Below are 14,837 nucleotides of genomic sequence, written 5' to 3'. Positions count from 1 at the left end.
TTAGTTGAAGTTAGTAATTCTTATGTTTTGTGCTCCGCAGTAGCTGGATTTGTGAATTAACAAAGAAAACAGCTTTAGATAATTGCTAATCCTTTTGACAGTATGGTTGGTTATTTGCATAGAAATAACCAAATAATTAGATTTAATTATAAATAATCATCAAGTTGTATAACACAGAAACAGCCCAACTTGCCCCTGCCAACGACAGCATCCTCCCTGATCTTCCAGGTTGTCTGTGTTCAATCCATAACCATCAAGGCCTTACCCCCGCCCCATGTGCCTATCCAAATGCCTCTATAAAGTTATATTTGTACCCACCGCCGGCAGCTCACTCCCCTCGATAAAGAAGTTACTGCTCGTATCTCTTTTAAATCTCTCCACTCTTATACCTGTGCCTTGTCCTTTTGGGCTCCCCAACCTTGGGAATTGACTGTGACCATCCACCTTATCCAAAACCCTCGTGGTTTAACCTTCTGAGGTCACCTCTCATTCTTCTGTGCTCCGAAGAGTAAAGATCTAGTTTGGTCAACCTCTCCTTATAACTCATTTCCTGTACCCACTCCTGTCCAGGCAGCAATTTGGACATCTTTTCTGCACTCTCTCCAGCTTAATGCCTTTGCTGTAACCAGGTGACCCTCACCAGTGACTTGTAGAGCTGCAGCATAATGTCCCTACGGCTGTACTCGATGTTGTGATTGATCAAGGACAGCGTGCTCAGCACCTTCAACCAGTCCACTTGTGCAGCCGCTTTCAGTGAACTCTGCTGCAGTACTCCCAGGTCCCTCTGTTCCAGAATAATTGACAGTGCCCAGCATTCGCTGTATAGGCCCTAATCTAGTTTGAATGCTCCAAATGCACTATCTCACAGTTATCTAAATTGAAAACCATTTGCTATTCCACAGTCCATTTCCTCAACCATAATACAAAGGAGCAGAATTAGGCCATTCAGCCCATCGAGTTTGTACCACCATTCTATCATGGCTGATCCTGGATCCCACTCAACCCCATACACCTGCCTTCTTGCCATGTCCTTTGATGCCCTGACCAATCAGGAATCTATCACTTTTGGCTTTAAATAGACCCAGAGGCTTGGCCTCCACTACAGTCTGGGCAGAGTATTCCACAGATTCACTACTCTCTGGCTAAAAAAAAATTTCCTCCTTACCTCTATTCTTAAAGGACACCCCTCAGTTTTGAGGCTGTGCCCTCTAGTTCTGGATACCCCACAAAGCATCGTCTCCACATTCACTTTATGTAGTTCTTTCAACATTCATTAGGTTTTGATAAAATCCCCCTTAATTCTTTTAAATTCTAGTCTGTACAGGCCCAAAGCTGCCAAACACTCTTTAAATGTTAACTCCTTCATTCCCGCATAATCCTCGTGAGCCTCCTTTCTGAGATATGGGACTAAAAACTGTTGACAATACTCTAAGTGCAGCCTTACTAGTATCTTATAAAGGCTCAGCATTATCTCCTTGCTTTTATGTTCTATTCCTCTTGAAATATATGCCACAATTACATTTGTTGCTTAACTGATGAAGATATCTTTGTTCTTAATTGTCACCTGCTTCACTGTCAATGGGACCTCTAATTTAGTGTTATCAGCAAACTTTCTAATGGTTCCAGAGGTGCAGGGATGGGAGGGGTATAGAGGGCTGTGGTCTGGGTGGAGGACTGGATAGTTTAAATGGTTTGGCATGGACTAAATGGGCTGAATGGCCTGTTTCAGTGCTGTAGTTTTCTATGAGTCGTGCACATATACGTCATAGAGTCATATAAGAATAGATAGAAAATTAGATACATGTATCTTGTCCTTCAAGAATTCCTTCCGGTAGCTTCTGTACAAGTGAAGAAAGGCTCATCATCCTGTCCTTGCTACCCTTCTTGAAGTTTGGAATAACGTTAGCCACTCTTCAGTCTTCTGGAGCTTCACTGGTGATGATGAAGTGGACGTCTCTGCAAGGGTCAGTGCCACCTTGTCCCTCTGTAACTGATAATACAGCCGGCACACCTTCGGGCTTATCTTTACCGCTGCCTGCCAAAACCATCTCAGACTGGCGTTTGTCCTCCTCATTTCTCTTTTCAGTCTGCTCTTAAGCTCTTAGTATTTGTTAAGAGATTCATTTGTACTCAGCTGCCTAAAAGTGATGTATGCTTCCTCTTCTTCTGTGTGTCACACAGTCAAGCAGCATTTATGGAGGGGAATGAACTGGCATTTTGGGCTGTTGGAGGGTCTCAGTCTGAAACATTTATTCCTCTCCATTGATGTTGTCTGACTTGCTGAGTTCCTCTAGTATTCTGGGTGTGTGGTGCTTGAGATTTCCAGAATCTCTTTTGTCTCAATTTCTCATTCATTGACCTTGGTAGGTCTGCACTCTAATAGGGACATGCTTTCCTTGCGCTCTTGATATGATCCTTTTAAATACCTCCCTCTTGCCGACTGATCTTTTGCCTTTAAAAAGAGTTGAGCAGTAGATCCCAGCTCGATTATACCCGATGCCCTCAGTGTTGGTCCTGCTCTAAATATACGTGGAATCATTCCGTTTTCTGGTTTCATTCACTGAAGCAAATAGTTTAAATAGGTTCACTTTGAGTTCATTAATGTTGTGAAACAAGCCAGAAGCCTACAACATTGAAGGAAAGCCATGTAACTTCAGTTCACGTGCTTTGAATGGGCCAGCTGCTTGAATTTTCCTGAGTCATTGCCTTGGATTGAGGGCTTTTTGTGAAGTCACTGGTGGTTGCTATTGACGTTGAGCTGTGCAGATGAACTAGTGGAACTCATCTTTACAAGGATGTTGCTGGGACCTGTTATAAACAGAGATTTTAGGACTTTAATCCCTGGAGCGTAGGAGTATTGAGGGGAGATTTGATGGAGCTATACAAAATTGTGAGGGGTATGGATAAGGGGGTAAATTAAAGCAGGCTTTTCCCACTGAATTAGGGTGAGAATTAAAGGTCATTGGTTATGGGTGAAATGTGAAATATTTTAGGGGAACTTGGGGAACTGCTTCATTCAAGGGGTGATGTAAGTGTGTAATGAGCTGCAGCAGAAGTTGTGGATATGGTTTGATTTTCGAGGTTTGGATAATTAACATGGGGGTGGGTATGGAAGTCTGGTCCAAGTGCGGATCAATGGGACTACACAGAATAACTGTTCAGCATGGTCTAGATGGACCAAAGGGTCTGTTTCTGTGTTGTTGTGTTCTCTATCAGCGCAAAAGGTTCCCTGGTATTCAACTATACTGTGCTCACACTGACAGCAATGTCCAGTTGCGATAAAGAATTCTCAAAGGTGGCAAACTAGGATGCAGAAAGTTTACTTTTATAAATATATTGAAGTGAAAAATAAAAATTGGAGATAAAGCACCTGATTAAGATATATGCTGAACAATCAGCAAATAGGAGTAATTTAATGCTCGATTGCATGTTAAAATATCTGATCTAATTACAATCCCTACAGCATCTTTTGAGGGCTCAAAAGGTTCCTAAGCAGTAATGTGAATCACAATCAGGTTTAATATCACTGGCATATATCGCAAAATGTACAATTCAATATGTAATAATATATGTGTGTGTGTAAATATGTTAAATAAATAAGTATTGCAAAAGTAGGGAGGCAGTATTCATGAGCTCAATGTCCATTCAGAAATTTGATGGCAGAGGGGAAGAAGCTGTTCCTGAATCATTGAGTGTGTACCTTAAGGCTCCTGTACCTCCTCCCTGATGATAGCAGTGAGAAGAGGGTATGTCCTGGCTGGCAGAGGTCTTTAATGACAGATGCTGCCATTTTGAGGCCTCGTGCCTAGAAGATGTCCGGGATGCTGGGGAAATGGTGCCTACGATGGAGCTGACTGAGCTGATAACATTCTGCAGCTTATTTCAATCCTGATGTTCGAACTAGTATTCGACAAATTTTAGGTTAGATTTTTCAGGGTACCATGTGGTGATAATGATTTAAAAATGCCCAGAATTCTTGTCATTTCATAAATTATCTACATGACATAGAAGGGTGTGAAACTGCAGATCCAGTACATAATCAGCAATTAAAACAATTTCTGTAATTAATCAGAAATTAATCTGTTTTAATCAGAAATTAAAACAATTTCTGTATCTCACTGTTTGACAATACTCAACTCAAAATGTTGCAGTTATTTTCGTGGAGTAACCAGAAATTGTGAACGTTTTGCTATTGTTGCACTTGAAAATTCAGATCATAGTCTCATGACAATGGCTGGAGGGGTGGATACATCTCTACCAAAGGAGGTGTAAGGCGCTCCTTCCCTCCACTAGCTTCAGGTCACCATTCGGAAAGGTGTAGCACCTGCTTAGCCCCCGATCAGGGTCACGCGAAACCACGAGAGCAGGTGGTGGAACGTTGTATGAGCAGCTGGTGCATGTCACAAGTCCTGGTTATGCAACCACTGACAACAGGCAGACAATCTCTGAAGAGTATTGATAATGGGCTGGGGTCACTCGTCTTGTAAAGACTCTGCCCAGAAGAAGGCAATGGCAAACCACTTCTGTAGAAAACAAGTTTGCCAAGAGCAGTCATGGTCTTGAGACCAAGATCACCCATGTCATATGGCATGGCACTTGATGATAAGTTTCAACTGTTCAATATTTTTTTGTAAAACTAGATTCTGGTAAGCTTATGGCAAACAGTTTTGTGTTTCATCCTGGCGTATTTCATTTATCCAAAGCTGGCAAAGAAGCATTCTGTTTTCAGGCACCTGTACTACAAATCTATCCACACTATCCTTTGGCCTTCCTTCACTACAAGCTGTGATCTTCTAACTGGTATCTTTACAGTTTAAACTATCTTCTTTGTGTATAGAGCAAGGCTGCAGTTTACTTGTCAGATGGTTTGAATATAGCTATCACACCAAGTGCCATTGACAAAATTGTGAATACATTGCGCTGCATCATTCAATAAGCCCTGATGTGACAATTTACAGATTACGCTTTGCTTCAAACAGTCTGTCAGTGCATTACCTTGACAGTCAAATAAAAGAAACAGCATTGGATATTTTCTAAACACAGAAATCTGCAGATACTGGAAATCCAAAGCAACACACACAAAATGCTGGAGGAGCTCGACGCTGGACCAAGACCCTTCTTCAGGATTGAGAAGGAAAGGCAAGACGACAGAATAGAAACATTGACTGGATATTAATTTCTGTAGATGCTGCTGAGCCTGTTGAGTTCCTCCAGCATTGTGTGTGTGTGTGTTCTCCTTTGTTTTACATTTGTGTTTAATTAGTGCTTTTTGAAGGGATAAAATGTAACATTATTCACTTTTAATATTTTGGCAAGCTTGCTTTTATTTTGATGTTTAGCTCCACTGGTGTCTGAGTTTAAAAGTAAAACAGATTAAAAAAGATGATCTTTGACTGTATTTCTTTGTAGTGAGGTGTGATCTGACGAGAGGAGGCGTGGGAAGAGAGAGTGATGATAGGGGCTGCTGTTCGTGTGGAGGCGGGTAGAATTTGTTGTGTTTATAGACCCAAGGTTGACAGATAGCGATAAATTGTCGAGTACTGTGATCTAATAACATGGTGAATCTCGCACCAGAGATTGAATTGCCAACTCCTTCCTGTTCCAGATCACCATTGTTGTCAGCTCTGCACATGAACCTCCAGTCGAGGAGGAACGCTGTTTCATTTGGCTCTATTCATGTGTGGTTGAAGGACAATTAAACATAGAAACATAGAAAATAGGTGCAGGAGTAGGCCATTTGGCCCTTCGAGCCTGCACCGCCATTCAGTATGATCATGGCTGATCATCCAACTCAAAACCCTGTACCTGCTTTCTCTCCATACCCCCGATCCCTTTAGCCACAAGGGCCATATCTAACTTTAAGCATATCTAAACTTAAACTTTAAGCCACTGCTTCAGTTCAGTGTACAGGATCAGTCTGGAAGCTGCTTTGTGGACATTCTACCTCTGCTTATTTTAGTTGAATGATTTAGTTGAAGTTCAAGTTTATTGTCATCTCACCTGTACATAAATACAACCAAATGAAACCATGTTCCCTTGGACCATGCTGCACCCACAGAACATAAATCACACATAGCATGTAAACCAAAATATTACCATAAGTAAATTAATAAGATATTCAAATGCATGTAGTGTGTGGCCCAGATAAACAGTAAGCCACTCGCTCTCCTATTGATGAGATCTCAGTAGTCTCTCAGTCTGAGGAAAGATGCTGTTATCCAATCTGACAGTTCTAGTCCTGATGCTGTTGAACCTCCTTCCTGGCAGTCAAAGAAATTGTGGGATGGGTGGTGGGGATCCTCAATAATGCTTTGGGTCTGCCTACAGCACTCCCAGTAATTGTCACAGATAGGGGGAGGGTGACCCTGATGATCCCCTTGGTGGTTCTACTATCAACTGTAGGGTCTTGCAGGCTGATGCTTCGTAGCTTCCATACCGCAGAATGGTACAGCCAGATAGGACACTCCCGATGGTGCTCCGACAGAAAGTTGTTTGAACGGGGGTGAGGAGCCTTGCACACCTTAATCTCCTCAAAGTGTGGACGCTGTAGTGCCGCCTTGACTGTTGGAAAGGTTCGATTGTCGGTTCTGTGCACAGCAAGGAACTTTGTGGTCTTTACTCCAAGTTCAATGGAGAGTGGTCAACCTGTTTCTTCCTGAAGTCCACAATCATCTCTTTTGTCTTGTCCGCGTTGAGAGTCAGGCTCTTGTCTCACACCATCTGACGAGCCTCTCTAACTCCTCAATGTAAGCCAACTCTTCATTGTTGCTGATGAAGCCAACCACTGCAGCATTATCAGCGAACTTGATGCAGCTTGAGCTGGATCTGGCTGTGCAGTCATAAGCCTGCAGTGGGCTGACCACACAACCCTGGGGGGCACCAGTGTTCAGCGTGATGGAGCTCGAGATGTTGCTGCCAACTTGGACTGCCTGAGGTCACATTGCACATTTAGATGGAAACGTAACAGAAAGATTTTTACTCCTCATGTATATGAAGGTTGTAAGTAATAAAGTAATTTCAGTTCAAATCCAGTTACAGAGAGGTTTGTTGAGTCTGAAAGAGGACGGTTCACCCACCAGCCTCTGGGGGATGATGTTGGACTGATGTTGATGAATAACATCCTGGTGTATGGGACACCGTTTTCTAGGTGGGACATGACAGTCGTGGCATCATCAATGGACTGGTTTGTGCAGCAGGCAAATTGGAAAGAGTCCAATTTCGCTGGAAGGTGGGATTTTTATATGATCCATTATCAGCCACTCAAAGCTCTTCATAATTGTTGAAGTTAGTGCTACTGGGTGGTAATTATTTAGGCTAGTTACCGTTTGCTCTCTTGGGCACTGGAATCTGGTGGAATCTTCAATTTCACAATTCAGTCCTGCATCCAGTTCATTTTCCCAGTGATATGCATCAAGTCATATTTGACTTGATAAAATGACAGATTGCACTATTTTTCCACCCACCCATCTCTTGTGTAAATGTTTTGTTCCAAAGTCTGTTGTGTGCTGATTCGTTTAGTGGGTTGAATTGCCGTAACATTGGAGCCATTGTCACCGAGGCATAGGAAGCCAATCCTTTGATATCTCACCAATCCTGGCTTTCTTTTCAGATTTTGCATGGCGGCTCCTTCTAATTCGCCAGAAAGCACTGGTTGGAAAGCTTCCAGGAGAGCATGAAGTATACAAAATAACCAAAATAGCAGTCATCCCGCTTTCTGAAGCAGAACCTCAGGATCTGGAATTGGAGGTAAAACATTCCTATGTTTCTTTTCGCCTGCAGGGTCTGAAGTTCTGATTTTTATTATTGTGTTCAATTCTATTCCTTGGAACGTAGCAATGGGCAAATAGTTACTGCACCTTAAATACATCTAGGCCTGTCTGAGAATATGTCATTCACATCAGACTGCACAAGTTTGGAAAAGCTGTTCCCAAAGCCTGCAAGATACAAGTTTATAAAGTTTATGTTGAGGTGTATCCAAAACTGCTTTTACAAGTTCAGAGTCACTCAAATTAGGTTTGCAGCATTCGGTAGTAGGGAATTGAAAAATAAATAAGCAACTGCACTTCAGAGAACTTCTGGTGTGTTTCGAGCAGACTGGGTTGCAAAGAATTAATAATCTTCCCACAGCAGGTGATGTGTCCCGGGGTAGGTGCACAGAGGCCGCAGCTGTTACTGATGAACGTCTACAAAGGTAACTGCATCTTCTTCCAGACCTTGGCAATCGCACTTGAGAGGAAGTTGATGACTCTCTCATTCCCAATTTGACTCCCTCAAGGACAGAGTTTATTAGATGCACTTGTAGAAAACCCCCAGTTCATTCCCAACCCTTAACAAGAAATTCCAGGTTACTGGAAAAACAAGTAATTTTCATTTCTGTCTGTGAACGAGTTTTTTTTTGCAATTGATTTTCTGATGTTCAAGTTCTGGGATTTTTAAGTATTGATTACTCTGATGCCCGTCATGGTCTGGAGCAGGTGCTGTATGACTGAGGTAATTTTCTTTTATTTCCTTGAGACCCTGTGGAATAGGCCTGTTAGATTATGACCCAGGAGATTTGGGGAGTTCAAAATAGGTGGTCTAACTACCAGGTTGACTGGGGTATAATCTGGATAATGGATGATAGGCTGAGGAATGGTGGAACAAAGCGATAATGCTGCTGGTGAGGTAAAAGGGTGGTATTTGATCTTTTTGTTTTGAAGTCCTGTGTGTAGACTGGAAAAACTAAATAAAAACAAGTTGTACCAAGATCCCTTGTATCTTCTAGGTGAACTTTGTGGTTACTGTGCCATAAAGGGTCATGTAAACAGAGTTATGAGTATAATAGTATTTTCTTGCATAGCTTCTCAAACTGGACCACATGAAATTATTGTGGTTTGAAGCAGATGATGCCAGCGAACAATGCAACTAAAAGTGTCCTTCAGACAGTTTGTGAAACTACTTCTTTTCCTTCCTGGTGAAGGGTCTCAGCCCGAAACGTCGACTGTACTTCTGACTGACCTGCTGCGTTCCACCAGCATTTTGTGTGTGTTGCTTTCATTTCCAGCATCTGCAGATTTCCTCGTATTTTGTGTTCTTGTATTTCTACTTCTTCTTTCAAATATGATTGTGCTACTGTTGGAACCTGCGATTTACATTTTGATGGCGTTTTTTCGGGCTGATTAAACAATCTGGTGCTTTGTTGATTCTGAGGGAGTTTGGTGAGGTTTCAGTCGGTGTGTGTGGCTGGAGACCCATGATTAACTCTGTTTCTCGTTGATTAAAGCATCAAGGAAGGTGAGAGCGGAAGGCAAGCTGGTGTTCAGCGCCATCTGCCTGCATTTGACCAGTCTGTGAAGATGAATCTCAGGGTTGTATACTGCATAGATCCTTTGATAATAAATGTACTTTGAATCTTGAACCTTACACAAACGAGTGAGTTCTTTTGGCTTTCATGTTGTATGGCTGGTCAACTATTTTAATGCTTTTTGCTGCCATTTATATAATTTAAGATGGGGAAGTTTCCTTGATTCAGTGTGCAATTTGCAATGCTGGTGAAATGAGCTGCATTTGTTCCCGTCATTAGATATGAATATTTAATTTTCTTTGCACCATTCTCCTTCATTAGAGATACCATGGTATTTCGGGAAGCAGTGATACAGAAGATTTGAGGTGCTGTGAACAAAATTCCTTCATTTTGAACAGCACGATCCTTTGGCAGCTGTGAGTTTTTAGCATGTGATTAACCTGAGATTCTTTCCAACGTATTAGTCAGAGTCATAGTTGCTAAGAACTAAAATAATATTGCTGAGAAGTTCAGTGTTTTTTAATATATATATAAAATGCTCTATTTATTTTATAACCTTGGTTGAGTATTCTAATTTCTGCTGTGAGGTGCCTCAACTCTGGTGTTGAACTTGGATAATGCTTTGATCAAAGAGAGAAACAAGTTTTGTGAAGTTGTTTGATGCATGCAGTAGGCGTGCTGAGAATCAAATTTCCTGCACTTAGATTGATTGAAGTTGCACCAGCAAGAATGTATGAGTTCAGCTTTCTTTTATCTGTTTGCTTAGGATGTTTCTACACCATAACTTAAAGGGTAAATTGTATTGGTATTTTCTTTGATCAATATTAAGGCCAATTAGAGACAATAGTTTAGTTGTGCAACATTTTCTGATATCACAAAATTCAAGACTTTTTATAAAGGAAGCTCAATACATCGAATTAATATTAGAAAGCTGAATCTCAGCAGGTGGTGATACTGTATGTAGAGACAGTAGTTTGTGTAGGAGTCAAAAGCAGATTTTCCCTGTGGCCAACCATTTTAATTCCTATCTCAATTCCCATTATGACATGATGGTCCGCGGCCGCATCTTCTGCCATGAAGAGGCCGCTCTCCGGGTGGTGGAGCAACACCTCATATTCCATCTGTTTAACCTCCAACCTGCTGTCATGATTTCTCCTTCTGATTTTTCTTTTCAGTTTCTTCCCTTTCCTCTTTCCTTTTCTATTCCCCAATCTGGCCTCTTGCCTCTTCTCTGCTGCCTATTGCCTCCTCTTTGTGGCCCTTCTTCCCCTTCCCCCATGATTCACTCTCCTCTCCTATCAGATTTCTTCCTCTCTAGCCATTTATCTTTCCTACCCACCTGGCTTCACCTATCGCCTTCCAGCTATCCTCCTTCCCCTCCCCCACCCCACCTTTTTATTTTGGCATCATCCCTCTTCCTTTCCACTTGTGAAGAATGGTCCCCACCTGAAACGTTGACTGTTTATCCATTGTCATAGATGCTGCCTGACCTGCTGAGTTCCTTCAGCATTTTGTGTGTGTCACTGTCGGAGTCTGTTGTTCTGTACTCGCAGAAATGAAGTAGGAACAAGCAATCTTTAATGCCCAGCAGCAGCTGCTCAGATAGCAGAAAGTGGTTCGACAAAGTATCAAGGAAATCACTTTTATTTAAGGTGTTATTCAGCTTATGTTGCCTGCAATTGGTAAAGTAGTGGTTAGCACATTTACTTTTAGTACCTGTGATCACTGATTGGCATTTGATTACCAGCACTGTCCATAGGGAGTTTGTATATTTTCCTTATGACAGCAACTTCATCCCACATCCCAAAGGTGTGTGGTCAGGGTTGGTCAGATTTGGGCATGACATGTTGGCTCCAGAATTGTGGTGACACTTGCAGGCTGTCCCCAGCACCTCTCAATGATGCAAATGATGCATTTTACTCTGTTTCGATGAATGTGTGACAAAGCTAATAATTTTTTTTTCTCTTTTAAAGTTGCATTTTAAGTGAAGAGTGAAAAATGTTAAGGTGTGATTATTTCTGCATGTCAGCTTGCAGCTTCTCGATGTATGAATGGTAATAAAATTTCACACACTCTGGTTTCACCAAATCAGCTCACTCTTCACCCATTTCCTGTACTGATTCGATTTGTTGCACTGCTCCTTTGACAAACGGTGCTCGTTGAATGGGCCTTCATTCTATCTATGTATTGGACAGAGGCCCAAGATGATGGCTAGGGCCGTTACCCTACTCACTTCATTCACACACTTTATCTTGCTGTCCCTAGCTGTCTGAGCTAAGGTTGACCTTTGTCTTAATCGACCTTTTTTTATACCACACAAATGTTTAGTCACCTTAACCATTGCTTCCCCCTTAGCATTTATTTCACTTAACTCCATTCTCTCTAGTATCTTTAGGTTTACTATCTTCCATTTCTGCCCTGACCATCTTCGCACAGTGTAAAGTTGAGTTTCTCCAAGTTCTCGTATTAAGTAGCCTGTAGCTGCCTTTATTTTCCTCATGCTCACTGCCTTAAGTTGCTTCATACTGCACCATCATCATTATGTGCCATGTTGTATGACATCATCTTTGTGTTGTGTCATAAGACGTTGGCGATCACAGTCTTTGACCATGATTGTTCTTGGCAAATTTTTCTGCAGAAGTAGTTTGCCATTGCCTTCTTCTGGATAGTGCCTTTACAAGACAGGCAACACCCAGCCATTATCAATACTCTTCAGAGACTGCCGGCCGTCAGTGGTTGTATAACCAGGATGTGATGTACACCAGCTGCTCATACGACCATCCACATGGCTTTGTGTGACCCTGATTGGGGGAGGGCAAGCAGGTGCTACACCTTGCCCAAGGGTGACCTGCAGACTAGCGGAGGGAAGGAGCTCCTTACACCTCCATGGTAGAGATGTATTTCGACCCTGACACCCATCATATTGCAGCAGAGCCTGAATATAGATATTACCTCCATGTTTTCCAATCCCTCTGCAAACTTGTCACCACCTCTGTAACCTGCTCTAGACCTCCAGAATATTACTCAAATTCTGAGCTCTTACTGATTGTTATTGCTTCACCAGTGGTCGCTGTGTTTTCAGCTGCCAATGCTCAAAGCTTGGGAGTTCATTTTCCTAATCTCTCGCATTCCTATGTCATTTATCTTCAAGGTTCATCTAAGGGTAGTCTCTGTGCAAGCAGCGCAGTAGTGTAGTGTTTAGCATAATGCTTTACCGTACTGGAAACCCCCATGACCCCATGGGTTTCCTCCAGGTGGTCCCCTTTCCTCCTACAGTCTTGGTAGGTTAATAAATAAGCTATCTGAATCCTGCTAGGGTGCCCAAGACTTTTGCAGAGTACTGTAGTAATTTTATGTATCTTACTGTAATGCTGCCACAAAAAACAAATTTCATGACGTGATGTAGCTGATTCTGATACGGATGTCTATTGGACACTGAGAGTGGGAAGGTGTCAGGGAGAGGGGAGCACCAGAGGGACATGCTTTACTGCTCAATAAACCAATTGTTTGGAATCATATGAGTTTGCCTAGTGTCACCTGTCCCACACCCCTTCTGTGGTGCTTCACTCTCACCATCCCCAAAATCCTTTGCTCTCGCAGACTTACAAACTTCCTCTCTGCTCCACCTTGACAAGTAGAGTACCCTGCAAAAGTCTTGGTCACCGTGGCTATCTATATGTGCCTCAGACTTTTGCACAGTACTGGAGATTCCTGGGTTGTTCTTTGGAATCTGTCTTTTTTTATTTTTGAAGTTCAACAAGAAGAGTTTGCACTGCATTTGCGTTTCGAGTGAGTGTGGTCAAGAAGCAGCGTTAGATTAAATTGACTTTTGTCCTAGGCACTTAGTGCTTCCTGCAGTGGAGTGCATTTATGGTAATTGGTTCTAAAAATACCTTTACAACAATATGCCTGCAGCATATTATTGCAGGGGCTCTGTCACTTGTACTAATTAAGCTTGATCTGTTGGTGCCAACACTTGTTCATTACTACCAATATGTGTTTTTTTTTGTAATTTGGAGCTTCCTCTACTTGTGTGTGGCTGCAGAATACAGCCATCGTGTGTGGACTAATTGTGGCTGGGCTGATTGGTGTAGATGTCTGCCAGTGCAGCTACTCATGAAATTCCATCCCACTGCATTAAAGCTCCACATTTCTGTTCACCAGTTATGAATGCCACCCAAGTTGGTGTTTGGCAAGTCATCCTTGCTCTGACTGTGGTATGCACAGTTAGCCCGGTCATTCTGTAAATCTCCCGGTCTTCTATTTTACATTTTTCCCTTGAGCCAGGAGTTCCAACTTGGGGTTCACAGACACCTGGGTTAATGATATGGTCTATGGCTTAAAGGTTGGGACCCCTTGCCTTAAAGCACGTGCGCGTAAAGCAATGAGTCAGACTGGTTCTTGTACAGAACGGGAAGGAGGAAGCTGATTTCCAGGCTGGACAAGCAGATCCCTCGGTAGGGACAGGAAGAATGAATCCCGGTCCTGTTGGGCCACTTGCTTTCTACAAATACTGCTTGACATGTGCAATTCTTTCAGCAATTTGTTGCTTAGAATTAGCTGTTGGTTATATGAGGAACTATCTGAAACACTTGTTCAAAATGGGCATTCGTCTGGTTTGTTTGAAGAGAGAGAAATATTTAGCTTCTCTATGCTGGCCATCTTGCCTCCTCACTCTCAGTCCTGAAAGAGTGTCAGCTAGAAATGTCGACAGTTACTTTCCTCCCAGTGATGCTGCTCATTCCTCTGAGATCCTCCAGCAGAGTGTTTACTGCTCCAGACTCCAGCATCTGCTGTCTCTCTTGTCTCCATAACCTAGGGCAGTTCAGCAAGATTAAATAAGGTAGACCAAATCTATATACCTGTAATAGGATCCTTTCCAAGAGACTTATTGACGAACTTCTTATCAGTTGTTGTTCAGACATTCACGTCAAGATTATGAGGGACTGTTCAGCTCGCTGCTCTGTGACATTTACAAACGTACTTGGGCCTATGCTTGTGGCTCCATGTCTGTGGGTGAGCTCTCTTTCAGATCTGAACATCATTTGCTTACTTTTATTGTTTGCACAATTTGTTTTTTTCCCCTCTCTGCACATTGAGTGTTTGGCAGTCTTTTTTTTTAGTGGGTTCTTTTGGGTTCCTTTGTTTTGTGGCTGCTTGTTAAAAGACAAATCTCAAGGTTGTATGAAGTATACGTACTTTGATAATAAGTGAACTTTAACAGCTTATTTCAATTGAGATTAATATGTTACGTACCCCATAACTGGGTCACTTACCAGCAAAGATAGAGAGGTCCGTTGAAGTCTGATGGTACTATTTTTAAAAGTCTTTATTTATAAAGGGGCATAAAAATAAGATTAATACAAACATTCAGATAATATACGTCGTCAATACTCAACCTAAAAGCGTGGGTATAATAATAATCATCACTAAGAAATAGCTCGATCATTTGTCTAGGGGATTATATATTGTCCGATGGAAATATAAAAGTCACTCAGTTCCTGCAGGCTTCAGCCTTTTGGGACCGCTGGGTTTTCACTTGTTGGAGAGAGAG

General features: G+C 42.1%; 1 protein-coding gene across 1 annotated transcript in view; it reads left to right on the top strand.

Moving 5' to 3' along the window:
- The window catches only part of inpp5f (inositol polyphosphate-5-phosphatase F), a 249,684-nt gene that overhangs the window by 121,478 nt on the left and 113,369 nt on the right, over positions 1 to 14,837 (top strand). Inside the window, exon 3 of the mRNA XM_059947816.1 lies at positions 7,610 to 7,746. Within this exon, the coding sequence (XP_059803799.1) occupies positions 7,610 to 7,746 (137 nt within the window). The remainder of the gene's footprint in view (positions 1 to 7,609; positions 7,747 to 14,837) is intronic.

Source organism: Hypanus sabinus, chromosome 22, assembly GCF_030144855.1.
Source record: "Hypanus sabinus isolate sHypSab1 chromosome 22, sHypSab1.hap1, whole genome shotgun sequence".
Lineage (NCBI taxonomy): Eukaryota > Metazoa > Chordata > Chondrichthyes > Myliobatiformes > Dasyatidae > Hypanus > Hypanus sabinus.
Note: the sequence above shows the minus strand (reverse complement) of the source record. Positions and strands in the feature narration are given on the sequence as shown.